The sequence below is a fragment of the Coregonus lavaretus genome (assembly GCF_964263955.1).
Source record: "Coregonus lavaretus genome assembly, chromosome: 16".
Classification (NCBI taxonomy): domain Eukaryota; kingdom Metazoa; phylum Chordata; class Actinopteri; order Salmoniformes; family Salmonidae; genus Coregonus; species Coregonus lavaretus.
Window position 1 is genome coordinate 37,165,205 of NC_140003.1, and position 16,809 is coordinate 37,182,013.

General features: G+C 44.4%; 1 protein-coding gene across 1 annotated transcript in view; it reads left to right on the plus strand.

The window, feature by feature from the left end:
- Positions 1 to 15,149, plus strand: part of LOC311143832 (uncharacterized protein) — a 51,921-nt gene extending 36,772 nt beyond the window's left edge. Inside the window, 9 exon segments of the mRNA XM_084179714.1 lie at positions 7,721 to 7,915; positions 8,096 to 8,272; positions 12,450 to 12,576; positions 12,808 to 12,926; positions 13,058 to 13,237; positions 14,000 to 14,133; positions 14,655 to 14,700; positions 14,703 to 14,775; positions 14,914 to 15,149. Coding sequence (XP_084035840.1) covers positions 7,721 to 7,915; positions 8,096 to 8,272; positions 12,450 to 12,576; positions 12,808 to 12,926; positions 13,058 to 13,237; positions 14,000 to 14,133; positions 14,655 to 14,700; positions 14,703 to 14,775; positions 14,914 to 15,094 — 1,232 coding nt within the window. The 3' untranslated portion in view covers positions 15,095 to 15,149.
- Positions 15,150 to 16,809: the final 1,660 nt, after the last annotated feature.

A 16,809-nucleotide genomic window follows, 5' to 3' on the forward strand; every position in this document is an offset into this window, starting at 1 on the left:
ACGTAAGCTAAATATGATGTGGCTTTCCATTTCTGTGTGTGTGTGTGTGTGTGTGTGTGTGCGTGTGTGCGTGCAAGTAGAAAAAACATGTTGACTCACCCTACTTGTAGAGAAACGCCAATGCCATCGTCCTCTTTCATGTTGCCTAAACGCTCTATGACTCTGTCATACAGTACACACTTTTAGTTTTTGCTGTCCTAGGCTACCTGGCTGAAATGCTTGCTCGCTAGCCTAACTTCCTCAACGATGAGCCAGCTGGTTAACGTTAGCCTACTACATCTAGCTACATGTTGAACTACCATCTTCTCAGGCCAGGGGCACAATGTATGAATTTATGGATCGCCGTTATAATCATTGGCCAGTACGGAGAATTAAGTAAAACCACAAGTCCAAATCCCTATCTCCATCCATGGCTAATTTAGGAAAGGGACGATTTTAGCTAGCTTGCTAGCCACCCGAGGACAACAATTCAATTTTTCAATTCAATTCCAATTCCACGTTTGGCTTTTGATGTGATGTGATTGGTGTGAAGCAAAATACAAACTGGCTTTCCTTTACACTTTTTTTTTATGCGCCAGGAACATTCACAGCTGAGCTCACTCAGTTTAGCTCAACGCTGATTGGCTATTATTTTATACTTTTTTATCAAATGCACGCTGGCTTCCCTTGCATTCAATGCTACGGGCGGCAACAATGTCATACTCTTTTTGACCAGACAGCATCAGATACATGGGCTACACATACTGACACAGAGGGGCGCAATTTCATTCTCTGGGATGCTTTCTCCGTTGAGATACATTCAGCCTCTTGCGAATTGTTGGACATTTCTGAAACACATATTTTGTATGCTTTTTTCTTGGTAAATTTTTCTGGGGAAGTCTGTTTTCCCTTGGCATCCATGAATACACGCTACTGGTTGAGGAAGATGTGCACATAGGCAGAGAGAAAGAGATGGTAGAATCATTCCGCTGTCTTCAGTCTATGTGTTTCTGATTGGGGGGGGATATGGATCTGTATCCGTCCATTCGCATGTACGTTAGTACGTACGTTAGTCACACGCGATACCTCAGACACCACTGGCCCGATTTTGATGAAACTTGATTGAATGATATGTCTTGCCATAGAGATCCGACATTTACAAAATTACACTGATTGGCCCAAGGGGTTGCTATAGTAATCAACTGAAATTCCAAACGTTGAACAAGCATACACTACATGGCCAAAAGTATGTGGCCACCCCTTCAAATTAGTGGACACCCATTGCTGACAGGTGTATAAAATCGAGCACACAGCCATGCAATCTTTATAGACAAACATTGGCAGTAGAATGGCCCGTACTGAAGAGCTCAGTGACTTTCAACGTGGCACCATCATAGGATGCCACCTTTCCAATAAGTCAGTTCGTCAAATTTCTGCCCTGCTAGAGCTGCGCCGGTCAACTGTAAGTGCTGTTATTGTGAAGTGGAAACGTCTAGGAGCAACAATGGCTCAGCCGCGAAATGGTAGGCCACACAAGCTCACAGAACGAGAATGAGATGTTTGACGAGCAGGTGTCGATACACCTTTGGTCATGTAGTGTATCTCTTGTCCCGTTTGAGCTACAGTCAGGGACTTTTTGTCCCCCACAAAACTTTGAACAAGCATAAATATATTTTTTCTCTCTCATTAATACACACAACATAAGTTTGAATAATTGTTACTAATTGGCACTGCATCATTCATGTTTACTGTTGCGTTGTTCCCAGATAAACAACAGAGGCTGCCTGTACTACCTATTCAGTTCTCCTCCTGGCATGTTTCTACATTATTGATCTGATTGGAACCTCTGTTTGTGGTCCCTCTGGCCCTGTTGTTCTCTGAGCTTGACAGGAGAGCCTCACTCTCTCTCTCTCTCTCTCTCTATTGTATCAACACTGTGTTCTCGCTGACGTCTTTCCACCCTCTGAGGAGTCGTTTTCACTATGAGAGAAGAAGAGAAAATGAGAGAGGAGAGGAGAGAGAGAGAGAGAGATGGGGAAGATGAGAGAGAGAGAGAGAGAGAGAGAGAGAGAGAGAGCTAGGGTTGGGATGCTATCTGATTCCAAACCTCTGAGAGACAGACCATTTGGAGTGGATGAATGACAACTTCTACGTTTTCTCTTTCTTTGGTCTTGTATGATCAGGATCTAGCCTGTATTCACTGATATTAACCAAATGAAAAATAAGTAATAAAGGAAACTTTATACTGTCAACCTTTCAGCATATCAGCTTTGATTCAAGGCTGGCTCCTGTTGATGATGTGGATGAGATAGTTTCAAGTCAATCAAAGGGCTATTTTACCCCTGGCTGTTCTGGAGTCAGCTTTGAATGGAAAAGGAACAGTACTGCGGTATTATAAGATCCCTTAGGGAGGGAGAGAGAGATTGGCAGTCTATAATAATGTGTTAGGCCCTCCGCGGCAGATTCCTGGATGGGATGCGAGTGTCAGTCTACCTGGCTGCCTCTGTCTCTAAGGATGTGCGTGTGGAGATGATGGACTAGCTCTGTCTCTGGGGAAATATCCCCTGCCATAGACTCTCTGCTGGCTCTCTCCTGGTACGATGTATGTCGGTAGGGCCCATGTAGGAGTCTATTTATTACGGAAAAAGAAAACTAGGAAATCATGCTTTCCGAGCAGGACTTTCATTTATGTAGCAGGATAGCAATCTGTAGAACAGTCTCGGTAGAGACAGAAATTAAGGCCTGTGTGTGTTAGCTTGACTCTATTATCTGTTGTTATGGCTCCATAACCAAGCCCAGTAGAGATGTGTAATAAGTTCTCCATGTGCTCTCTGGTGTGGAGCGGTTGTACGATGTAAGGATAGTCATATTATAGAACCTCACTGTAGGCAGTGAATTGTCTGCAAGCTTGTTATAAAACTGATCTGAAACAGCGGCAAACACACACACACACACACACACACACACACACACACACACACACACAGACACACACCTGTGATTTATTTTCTAGATCCGGCAGTTTCCCTCTGAAAGACTTCCTTGGCTGTGTGCCCGTGAGATTTCCCCTCAGCCAGCTAAATCGGATCAAAGTCTGTGTGAGGATGTCCTCAATACTGCTAAAACCGCAGTGTGTGTGTGTTGACACAGCTGAGGACACAAAGTAAAGAATGCTGCACTGCAGCAGCCATGTTGCTTCTCCTCAGACCGCAGCTGTGAAAGAATTCCGCATTGAGGAACATCAAACCCTTGTGATTTCTGGTCCAGACAGGTCGTGTTCGTTTGACAGAAAAGCCGCGTTGAGGAGAGGAAAGTCCGACACTCACTTTTCAGTGACAGAATGTAATTAGAGTATCAGACAGCCATTGATAGACATGTGGCTGACGTGTACGCCCATAGGGCTGAGAGCTTGTGGCTGTAGCAGGAGTGAAACTCTTCTCTGTCTGTTGTGTCCCTCAAGGATTCAGAACAGAGGTCACATTCACACTGGGCTGGGGTCCATGACGTCCTCCGCTGGTGTAGATGGGGCGTATCTGAGCTTTCTCTTCACTCCTCTCTCCCATTCTCTCCCCTTTTCTTCCCTCACTCATTCTCTCTCCCCCCATCTCTTCACTCTTCTATCACCCAATCCGCAATCTCTTCACCTCACCCTTTCCCTCTCCCTCATGTTACTCTTCCTTTATTTTCCATTGAATGGTTATGTATCATTTTGAAGCAGAAAGTTCTGGATCATGCAGTAATTTTGCTGTGGCAGCGAAGCATTGTCTGCTTGACAAGTGACGTCCCAATACTCTTATCTGCTTTCCTTTTCACAACTAATATCAAAGAACTTGACAGGTGAAAGCAATTGAACGCCATTATTTGCTGTCATCTTTCTAGCGCTCTCATATCAGTGACCAAGAAGGAGAGGAAACCAATATTGGTGGCAACCAATATCACAGTAAGTATATTGGTGACCTCACAACAAGAGCCTGGGTCACGTTCAGCAAAAACTAAACAGGAGAAAGCTTTTTTAAATGGGAAAACAAGGTTCAGGAAGTTCCTCCTCCATTTCAAAACGTTTCCCTCAGTTTCATGCTTACTGAATGTGACCCCAGTGTGAGGTGGCTATTGCACCACTGGTTTTAGAACAACATTTCACTAAGAGCAATGAATTGTTCCAAACCAGCTGGGGAGAAAGGCTCCCTTGGGGTTTATCTTCTCTGCATGTGTTCAAGAGATCTCTCTTATGGTCCAACCTCTTGGGGTCCTCTTTGGAGGAATAGTTCAGCAGTGTTTTCCAACAGTGATAGCCATGATTTAATAATTCCCTCTTGCAAAACACCAGTAAAGTCCAACCCAAACCTCTTGCTCAAGTATGAGGCCTACATCATGTTTTGAAACATTGCTAAACCCTTTGAATGCAGCCCTACTCTTATCCTGAACGCAGCCTTGCTCTCTCCTTACCTGGTCACTAGCTGCTTTCTTCTCCCTCATATTTTCCCAGGGTCGGGCTACTATGTCTATGGAGATGATGAAGACACGTATGCTCGTAGAAATGGAGGTGAATGCTTTGACCAAGCTCTGCTGCCACATGCTCTCACACGTTTCATTTACATTTACATTTTAGTCATTTAGCAGACGCTCTTATCCAGAGCAACTTACAGTTAGTGAATACATATATATATATATTTTTTTTATACTGGCCCCCCATGGGAATCGAACCCACAACCCTGGCGTTGCAAACGCCATGCTCTATCAACTGAGCTACATCCCTGCCGGCCATTCCCTCCCCTACCCTGGACGACGCTGGGCCAATTGTGCGCCGCCCATGAGTCTCCCGGTCGCGGCCGGCTGCGACAGAGCCTGGATTCGAACCAGGATCTCTAGTGGCACAGTTAGCACTGCGATGCAGTGCCTTAGACCACTGCGCCACTCAGGAGTTTCCACACTCACAGACACTCACTTTCAACATGCAGGAGAATTTAGGGTTAAAGTAAGCCTCTGAAACTCAAAGCAATAACTTTTAACTTTTTAAAAACATTGGGATTCTTTTTTTTTTTGAATAGCCGAGCAATGTGATGTCTACACTTGTGCTAATTTTCTTTCCACAAGATGGCGATATTCTGCCTCCCCTCACTATGTTTTACAAACACACAATTATGTCAAACTAACTTCCAACTTTTCATTGAGGTCAGTTGGACATGGAACCTTACCCTCTGGGCCAAACCAAACTCCTGGACTCTCTTTCTCTTCTGTAGAGATGCAAATATAGTATTGTTATAGCCAACACACACACACACACACACACACACACACACACACACACACACACACACCTGCTCCTGTCCAGCTGGAGATTATCCTGGGCTAGTGTGTGTTTGAGAGTGTGTATGTGTGCGTACAAGGAAGTGATTGTGTTCCGAGCCAGCGGGAAATGCACTGCAGATGTTATTTCCCTGGAATACGAACCTGGTGTCCCCTCAAACTTCACATTCCCAAAAGGAATCTTTACGCAAGCGTTTGAGAGATGGATAGAGTGGTCCAACTGGATGAGGCAACTTTAGTGTTCTTCTGACAAATCTTTATCCCTCATGATTATGACCATCTTGCTGTAAATCAGCTCTTAATTATCGCCCACTTCAGCCTCTGTTCTGAAGGTTCTATTCATTGATAGTTGAATTGATGGGGTTAAGTAGCTCTAATCAACAGTATGATTGAGTGATTCCATTTTAATCCACTGGATCTACAGCGACCAAAGATAGACAAACACACTCAAACAAACAATTTCCTTCTCTCTCAACCTCTCTAGCTCTTCTTTACTCAAGCAAGCGTTTCTTATTATTCAAAATGTCAGTGTGGACTATGGTAAGTGACAAACCCATTGTATCTCTCTGTCTACCTGTGATGATATGATGGGTGGGTTTACACTAGCACTGCAGCTTTTATCTCTCTAGTCTATGCTGTAAACACTGTGTCCTGTGGTCAGTGGGTATAGGTTATGTATGTTGCTATGGGTAACTCACTGCCTGCTCTCTCTAAAATGAAGAGAGGCACTATGTGTGTAAGATAAGAAAACATGGATGTCCACACAACACTAGTTTATTTACATTGATAGCTGAACCAGTAGGTTTTATTTCACTCTTTTATATGAATGGTATACAGTGCATTCGGAAAGTATTCAGACCACTTGACTTTTTCCTAATTTTGTTACGTTACAGCCTTATTCTAAACTGGGTTAAATTGTTTCCCCCCCCCCTCATCAATCTACACACAATACCTCATAATGACAAAGCAAAAACAGGTTTTTAGAAATGTTAGCAAATGTATTGAAAATAAAAAACGGAAATATTACATTTACATAAGTATTCAGACCCTTTATTCAGTACTTTGTTGAAGCACCTTTGGCAGCAATTACAACCTTGAGTCTTATTGGGTATGACGCTACAAGCTTGGCACACCTGTATTTGGGGAGATTCTCCCATTCTTCTCTGCAGATCCTCTCAAGCTCTGTCAGGTTGGATGGGGAGCGTCGCTGCACAGCTATTTTCAGGTCTCCAGAGATGTTTGATCAGGTTCAAGTCCGGGCTCTGGCTGGGCCACTCAAGGACATTCAGAGACTTGTCCCGAAGCCACTCCTGCGTTGTCTTGGTTGTGTGCTTAGAGTCATTGTCCTGTTGGAAGGTGAACCTTCGCCCCAGTCTGAGGTTCTGAGCTCTCTGGAGCAGGTTTTCATCAAGGATCTCTATGTGCTTTGCTCTGTTCATCTTTACCTCGATCCTAACTAGTCTCCAAGTCCCTGCCGCTGAAAAACATCCCCACAGCATGATGCTGCCACCACCATGCTTCACCGTAGGGATGGTGCCAGGTTTCCTCTAGACGTGACGCTTGGCATTCAGGCCAAAGAGTTCAATCTTGGTTTCATCAGACCAGAGAATCTTGTTTCTCATGGTCTGAGTCCTTTAGGTGCCTTTTGGCAAACTTCAAGCGGGCTGTCATGTGCCTTTTACTGAGGAGTGGCTTCTGTCTGGCCACTCTACCATAAAGGCTTGATTGGTGGAGTGCTGCAGAGATTGTTGTCCTTCTGGAAGATTCTCCCATCTCCACAGAGGAACTCTGGAGCTCTGTCAGAGTGACCATCGGGTTCTTGGTCACGTCCCTGACCAAGGCCCTTCTCCCCTGATTGCTCAGTTTGGCCGTGCGGCCAGCTCTAGGAAGTCTTGGTGGTTCCAAACTTCTTCCATTTAAGAATGAGGGAGGCCCACTGTGTTCTTGGGGACCTTCAATGCTGCAGAACTTTTTTGGTACCCTTCCCTAGCTCTGTGCCTCAACACAACCCTGTCTCGGAGCTCTACGGACAATTCCTTCGACCTCATGGCTTGATTTTTGCTCTGACATGCACTGTCAACTGTGGGACCTTATATAGACATGTGTGTGCCTTTCCAAATCATGTCCAATCAATTGAATTTACCACAGGTGGACTCCAATCAAGTTGTAGAAACATTTCAAGAATGATCAATGGAAACAGGATGCACCTGAGCTCAATTTCGAGTCTCATAGCAAAGGGTCTGAATACTTATGTGACATTTCTAAAAACCTGTTTTTGCTTTGTCATTATGATGAGGAAAAACATTTATTTTATACATTTTAGAATAAGGCTGTAACGTAACAAAATGTGGAAAAAGTCAAGGGGTCTGAATACGTTCCGAATGCACTGTAATTCTCCCTCTCCCTCTCACTCCCCTCCCACCCCTGTTTTTAGGGACCCCTTGGTGCGCCCCCATCAAGGTGAAGCATGGCGATGTGAGTTGTCGGAGTCCCGCGGGGGAGTACTATAAGAACGTGATGGGCTCGCGCTGTAAGATCCGCTGTAAGAGGGGTTACGAGATGCAGCAGGGACACCCAGAGGTGGTGTGTATGGCCAGCAAACACTGGTCAGGCAACTACGCCTGCAGGGGTGAGACCACCACACACACACCTGCCCTACTGGCAAGACACAACATCACTGGACACACACCTCTACACCAAATATATATAAACCCCTGAAGATACACACAACTAATAGACTCATTGTCAGATTCAACAGCTACCTGACAATCAGACATGTATGGACTATTAATGTATGTTTCTCTGTCAGAGATCCGGTGTCCTAAGCTGCAGATGCCTGCTAACGGGGGCTATAAGTGTTCAGGCGGCTCCTACCTTAACTCCCGCTGTGAGTTCTTCTGCTCCCCTGGATACAATCTGAAGGGGCCCAATACTGTCACCTGCCAGTACCACAAGACCTGGACCTCAGGGGAGAGCGTCTGTGTGGGTGAGTCAGAGTGTGTGTGTGCGTGCGTGTGATTATTATTGAGTTTTTCCACCTCAAAAGCACATTGAATTTAGCCACATCCTAATTCCAACCCCCACACTGTTTAACAGCTAAGGACATACAGGCTGCTCTCTAGACTATGGGATCAATTAAATTATAAATCACATCCTGACTGACTTAATGACGTACTGCTCTGTGGGAAACAGGCAGTATTATAGACAGGTTTAATTACAGTTTTTTCCAACTGCTTACACACATTTTCAAAACGGTCTCCTTTTTTCAAAACTCTACACACAATTCCCAAAACTGCACACACAAAATGCAAAATGCCTCACATCTCCTTCAAAAGGTAACACTGCATTCAAAATGCCATAAACACATGTCAGAATGAAGCATTTGCATCAAATGGCAAACACTTCTTTCATAATAGTAAATTTTTGGATATACCATGTAAACACTGTTGTTCTATATCTAAAGCTCTTTCATAGGCTTATATCTACATTTCAATACAATGTTCTACAGTGAAAGTAATCTGCTGAGAGGGGTAACAAGTACACTGTAAACACCAATGCAATGTAGAAACAGAAAATATTTATTAGGCCAAACATTACTGTTGTATACAGTAGCATACAACAAAACCATAAACATATGTAAACCAAAAGTATATTCTTTAGAATACAGTAAAGAACACAATTGTGTGTGTGGGGTCCCGGGGGGGGGCAGTCCAGGAATTGGTAGGCTAACCTACGCTTCATCTCTTCTCCAGGCTGGGTCTGGCCACAATACTTCGTCCACATCACAAGATACGTTTTCTCTTGCCAAACATCGAGGGAAGTATCTCCTAGCATGGCGTATCCAACCTTGGACAGAGGAAACCTCTATGTCCCCACATGCGTCCTCCATTGCCTGGAGAAGCGGCATGCGGGCATAGGGTTGGCGATCATACACTTTCCAGCGCCAGGCTGAGAAGAATTCCTCTATGGGATTTAGAAAAGGTGAATATGGGGGTAGGTACAAAACTACAAATTGCGGATGGGTGGCAAACCAGTTTTGGACCAGAACAGCCCGGTGAAAACTAACATTGTCCCATATAACCACAAATCTAGCAGGCTCCTGATCTGGATCAGGGACAAGTATTGTGTAAATTGCATCCAGAAAAGTGAGCATATGGCCGGTGTTGTACGGACCCAGTGTGGCATTGTGATGGAGGACCCCGTTTTGAGTGATGGCAGCACACATAGTTATATTACCCCCATGCTGTCCAGGGACATTGGTAATTGCCCTCTGTCCTATTACATTTCTTCTGCAGCACCTGGTTTTGGTGAGGTTGAAGCCAACCTCATCCACATAAATAAATTAATGGCGAATTACATGGGCATCCATCTCCAATACTCTCTGTAACAGAAAAAAGGATATACAGATGAGTAAATATGGTATGTCTGAAGTACTGGAAGTAGTGTTGCATACATACCTCTACAAAGTCATGTCGCAGATTCCTGACTGTCAGAGTTTCTCTCAAATGGCACCTTGTAAAGTTGTTTCATCGTCACTTGGTGCCGTTGGTGGATGCGTTGTATGGTCGACAGGCTTACAGCATTGATGTTGTTAAATATGGTGTCATTATTCAAGATATGCTCTTATCTCTCGAATCCTAATTGCATTGTTGGCCAAAACCATATTTATAATTGCAGTCTCTTGTACATCTGTAAACAAGCGTCCTCGTCCTCCATGATGTCTTTGCCTTTCCACTCTGTACAGAATTCAAACACAGTATGTGTTCAGCATAGGAACTGTAAACAATGTACAAAAAAATGTAGTACAGCATGATAACCAACCTCATTCATTCAATGTAGTGCAGTAAATGGATGGCTTAGAGTTACAAATGTTTATGCAATACTATGCAGTCATACATATGTTACAGTACATTACTGTAATGCTAAAATAGTCATTAGATAGTTGCATACCTGTTCTCATTTCTGAAGGTTCGAATTATGGACGCCACTGTAAATCGACTCAAATTGGGCTGGACTCTTAGTCCAGCCTCTCTCATGGTCAAACCGTGATTGTTCACATGATCAACAAGTGTTACCCTAATCTCATCAGAGATGGCTCTCCTTCCTTCTCTTCTTTGCCCTCATCCTCTTCTTCCTCTTCCTCTTACTCCTCCTCTTCGTCTTTGAATTTGTCCTCGTTGTTGTCCCCTGCCTCTCCCTCCTACTCCTCTTGCTCTCTGTCCATTGTTGGCATCCATTGTTCAAAACAGATAATCTGACCTTTGACCTATTTATAGGCCTATACTACAGTAAAGCAGTGATTGGTTAGTGATCAGTTAAGCAATTAGTGTTTGCACATGTGAGGAGTGTGTGTGTGACCTGGTGAATAAGTGTAGCATTTTGATTGGTTGTGTTTGGAAAAGGAAAGCAAGTCACTTCCTGTTAGATTTTTGTGTTTTAGGTAGAGAATTGTGTGTAGTGTTTTGAAAAAAGTGTTTTATGCAATTGACAACTGAGTCAAAGGCTGAGAAATAGCTTATGGTTTTGGAGATTTGGTGTGTAGTTTTGCACTTTGAGTGAGAAGTTTCAAAAATCGTGTGACATGAAAAGATTTTGTGTGTAAGCAGTTGGAAAAAACTGTAAGACCTAATTCAAACACACACATACACACACACACACACACACAGTATAAGGTTGAGTAACCACAAACCTGTGCTGCTAGCCCAAGCATGACACACTATGAACTATGACAATCCCAGTCTCAGAACAACTGGAGTAGCATCTTGTATGCAAAAACAATTTAAGGTGGTGTGTGATTTGTTTAACCAGTTGTGGAGACATTGTACACTGTAGCTTATTTTCATCACTGAGGATGGATATAGTGAGATTCAGATTCCTTGCTCCCTCCTCATCCCCCCTAGCAAAAATTACATCCATCAGACAACTAGCAATCTAACAGGGAAAGTAGATGTTCAATGACTGTGTTTATGTAATTATAAGCATGGCTGAATTGTGTGTGTATGTGTGTGTGTGTGTGTGTGTGTGTGTGTGTGTGTGTGTGTGTGTGTGTGTGTGTGTTTGTGGCTAAGCCTCTCTGAGACACAAAAATTGTCACTGAAGTTGAAGACAATACATTATATTGAATGTTGTTTTGTCCCCAAAAAATCTGATTTGGACTTTTTTAGTGATTTATATCAGAGAACAGGTTCTGTAACACACACACTGACACACATAGAGACTAGTGCTTTCTGCTCTAGTGAAATTACATTGATTCTCCTGGTCTGCTGTGACAGTAGCTTCTCTAGTCTAAAATCACCCCAGTTATCAAATCAAATCAAATCAAGTTTACCACATGCGCCGAATACAACAGGTGTAGACCTTACAGTGAAATCCTTACTTACAAGCCCTTAACCAACAATGCAGTAAAAAAATCGAAATAAAAAAGTGTTAAAGAAAAAATAGAAAATAGAATAGAAAATAGAAAATAATGAAAGAGCAGCAATAAAATATAACAGTAGGGAGGCTATATACAGGGGGTACCGGTACAGAGTCAATGTGCGGGGGCACCGGTTAGTCGAGGTAATGGAGTTAATATTTACATGTGGGTAGAGTTAAAGTGACTATGCATAAATAATAAACAGAGTAGCAGCAGCGTAAAAGAGGGGGTTGGGGTGGGGTTGGGGGGCAATGCAAATAGTCCGGGTAGCCATGATTAGCTGTTCAGGAGTCTTATGGCTTGGGGGTAGAAGCTGTTAAGAAGCCTTTTGGACCTAGACTTGGCGCTCCGGTACCGCTTGCCGTGCGGTAGCAGAGAGAACAGTCTATGACTAGGGTGGCTGGAGTCTTTGACAGTATTTAGGGACTTCCTCTGACACCGCCTGGTATAGAGGTGCTGAGGGGTTCACTGGAGGTGAAAATGGGCATGTCTGCCTTGACCAGGCTGGGCTGTCGATCGATCACAGAGATCCAGAAGATCAATACCGCCTGCTCTGAAATCAACCAGTTACACAGACAGGACACAACATGACAGAACAGAACAGGGGGATCACTCTGGATAACAGTTTTCCTTTTCCTTATTCTCTCTTCCTGTTTCTCTCCTCTTCTCCTCTACCTCCCCCTCTCGCTACTTCTCCCCTCTCACCTGCCCTCCCCCCTTCGCCCCTCTCTCTCTCTCGCTCTGGTAGATGTGGACGTCCCAGTAATAAAGTGTCCTAACCTGAAGCACAAGACAGCAGAGCCAGGCAGGCTCACAGCCAAGGTGACCTGGGACACACCAGAGGGCAAGGACACGGCCGACGGCATCCTCCCCGAGTCAGTCTGACATCTGACCCTTAACCCCTTCCTTTAACCTGTAGTATTAAAAGGATAATGTGAGACATAAAAATAGTATCCATCAGTTTATCTGACTCTCGATAAGTAGAAAAGGGCTTAATTGCCAAATGAATAGTCTTGTAGCAGCAGTAATAGTAATAGTAGGGTAAATGTTTAGTTAGGCTTCAGCACTATTGATACAGTATAGTATTTGACTGAGGCTTTTTACAGTGTGATATTGAAAAGGAAGCCTCCTGGACACTTCCCTGAGGGTCTCCATAAGATGTCCTACACCGTCTACGACCGCGCCGGGAACAAGGGCAGCTGCCGCTTCTCTGTCAGAGTACAAGGTGACCCCCCCAACATTAGGGACAGTTTGAAATTTACTGGGGCAATGTTCTGACAACATTTGAAGGAAAATCACATAACTTACAAATTGTTCCTGTGAGAGTGGCTTTCTGAATCTGTTTTGTGCCACCAGTGCGTCGCTGCAGCCCCATGACCCCTCCAGACAACGGCTTTATGAAGTGTGACAGTGATGGTAATAACTACGGAGCCACCTGTGAGTTCAAATGTACAGGAGGGTACGAGCTGCAGGGCAGCGCTTCGAGGGTGTGCCAGTACGGTCTCACCTGGTCTGGCACGGAAACCAACTGTGCAGGTACGTGTCTGTGCACACACACACACACACATACACACACCACACAAACGTACATGACACATCCACCATGCTGTGTTTAGCAGTAGTGAAGCGGTGGTCAGGGGTGCTGAGGGGTTCACTGGAGGTGAAAATGGGCATGTCTCCCTTGACCAGGCTGGGCTGTCGTTCGATCACAAAGATCCAGAAGATCAATACCGCCTGCTCTGAAATCGACCAGCACTGTCTGTGACACATACTTATGTGGATTATTTAAGCAATAAGGCCCGAGGGGGTGTGGTATATGGCCAATATACCACGGCTAAGGAGTGCCTGGATACAGCCCTTAGCCGTGGTATATTGGTCATATACCACAAACCCCCGAGGTGCCTTATTGCTATTAAAAAACGGGTTACCAACGTAATTAGAGCAGTAAAAAAATAAAATGTTTTGTCATACCGTGGTGTTTGGTCTGATATACCACGGCTGTCAGCCAATCAGCATTCAGGGCTCGAACCACCCAGTTTATAATGTCTAATAGAGGTGTATTATACTTCTATAGTATTGTGTAATACAGTGACGCTCCGTATAGCACTGCTTATACGCTCTGGGTCATTGGCTAGCAACAAGACTAGTAAAGAGTAAAACAGCAATTAAATATATATTTTTTATTGGCAATCGCAATTCAAGTGTTTCCAAAAAGAACAACATTTGCTTTCATAAAATATGATGATGTGATATGATGCAATGTAATATTGTGTTTTATTGTGTCATGTTATGTCACAGCTATGAACAGCAACGTGGGGGTGCGTACGGCCTCAGGTCTGCTGGACCAGTTCTATGAGAAACGACGCCTCCTCATCATCTCTGCTCCCACAGCTGCCAATCATTACTACAGGTTCCAAATGACTAATCTTCAGGTGAGGGAGAGAGGGATGGAGGGATAGATGGATGGAGGGAGAGGGACGGAGGGACAGAGGGAGGGAGCCAGAGAGAAAGGAGAGACAGAGTGGGAGAGTAGGTACAATTCTGCTTTTTGAGTGCCCTAGCTGAATGTGTGTGTTTGAAGTGGTTGTGCTGATGGGGTGTGTATTGCCTCAGTTCCTGGTAAACAGAAAATGTCACGACGCAGCGTAAACAAGGCCGGTGCTCTCTGTAAATTCAGGCTGTTCTGGGTTTGGATGCTTCTCTGCCATAAAAAGCTATTAAAGGGTAGCAGCCTTTAAAAGGCCTGACCTTTAAAAGTGTCACGAAAGAGGTGACTCTTGTTATATGCTGTGTCATTCCAACTTTGCCTTTAACTGTCCAGGTGATAGATTCTGTGAAATGTCTATGTAAGTGCATTTTCATGTTCTGTGCTAGTGTGTGTACAATGTTATTTGTGTGTTTATGATATTAATGTGTGTGTGTGTGTGTGTGTGTGTGTGTGTGTGTGTTCTAGCATGCCCAGTGTGGTCTGGACCTCAGGCATGTGACAGTGATTGAGCTGGGGGGATTTACCCAGCACAGATCGGCCGTATCCGCCACAGACTTATCCCTCCAGGGCTGGCCCTACAACTCATGTACACAGACACAGACACACACACAGACACACCATCATCATTCATAACAAACCTACAACTAATTTACACAGCATTCTTCAGACTGACCATTGTGTGTTCAGCCTTGACCTGATGGAAGTGTTGATGTGTGTTGCCTAGGTTACTGCTCCAGATCTCCCATAATAACTTCAACATGGTGATGATAGACAAGCAGGGGATGGACAGGGAGCGCTACACGTACCCCATCACCTCAGCCCAGATCTTCACCACCATTGACACATGGCAGGGACGCATAGATGAGATGGTGCTGCAGCAGGAAGCAGGCCACACCTGCCAGTAGTACAACACCTCAACAACACCCTCACCCCACCCCCCAACACCCCCTCTCCCAAAAAGCCCACTACCCCCAACCAGAATCATATATATAGAGAGTGGGCCAGGTTTTAGAATGGCTGCCATGTTAGCGCCTTAATTCTTGCTCTAAACAATTAAAACAGAGCAGTGTTTAACAGACGTTTTTATTGATTAGCATTCGGGATAATTACAGTGAGGGAAAAAAGTATTTGATCCCCTGCTGATTTTGTAAGTTTGCCCACTGACAAAGAAATGATCAGTCTATAATTTTAATGGTAGGTGTATTTGAACAGTGAGAGACAGAATAACAACAAAAAAATCCAGAAAAACGCATGTCAAAAATGTTATAAATTGATTTGCATTTTAATGAGGGAAATAAGTATTTGACCCCTCTGCAAAACATGACTTAGTACTTGGTGGCAAAACCTTTGTTGGCAATCACAGAGGTCAGACGTTTCTTGTAGTTGGCCACCAGGTTTGCACACATCTTAGGAGGGATTTTGTCCCACTCCTCTTTGCAGATCTTCTCCAAGTCATTAAGGTTTCGAGGCTGACGTTTGGCAACTCGTACCTTCAGCTCCCTCCACAGATTTTCTATGGGATTAAGGTCTGGAGACTGGCTAGGCCACTCCAGGACCTTAATGTGCTTCTTCTTGAGCCACTCCTTTGTTGCCTTGGCTGTGTGTTTTGGGTCATTTAACATGCTGGAATACCCATCCACTACCCATTTTCAATGCCCTGGCTGAGGGAAGGAGGTTCTCACCCAAGATTTGACCGTACATGGCCCCGTCCATCGTCCCTTTGATGCGGTGAAATTGTCCTGTCCCCTTAGCAGAAAAACACCCCCAAAGCATAATGTTTCCACCTCCATGTTTGACGGTGGGGATGGTGTTCTTGGAGTCATAGGCAGCATTCCTCCTCCTCCAAACACGGCAAGTTGAGTTGATGCCAAAGAGCTCGATTTTGGTCTCATCTGACCACAACACTTTCACCCAGTTCTCCTCTGAATCATTCAGATGTTCATTGGCAAACTTCAGACGGGCCTGTATATGTGCTTTCTTGAGCAGGGGGACCTTGCGGGCGCTGCAGGATTTCAGTCCTTCACGGCGAAGCGTGTTACCAATTGTTTTCTTGGTGACTATGGTCCCAGCTGCCTTGAGATCATTGACAAGATCCTCCTGTGTAGTTCTGGGCTGATTCCTCACCGTTCTCATGATCATTGCAACTCCACGAGGTGAGATCTTGCATGGAGCCCCAGGATGAGGGAGATTGACAGTTCTTTGTGTTTCTTCCATTTGCAAATAATCGCACCAACTGTTGTCACCTTCTCACCAAGCTGCTTGGCGATGGTCTTGTAGACCATTCCAGCCTTGTGTAGGTCTACAATCTTGTCCCTGACATCCTTGGAGAGCTCTTTGGTCTTGGCCATGGTGGAGAGTTTGGAATCTGATTGATTGATTGCTTCTGTGGGCAGGTGTCTTTTATACCGGTAACAAACTGAGATTAGGAGCACTCCCTTTAAGAGTGTGCTCCTAATCTCTGCTCGTTACCTGTATAAAAGACACCTGGGAGCCAGAAATCTTTCTGATTGAGAGGGGGTCAAATACTTATTTCCCTCATTAAAATGCAAATCAATTCATAACATTTTTGACATGCGTTTTTCTGGATTTTGTTGTTGTTATTCTGTTTCTCACTGTTCAA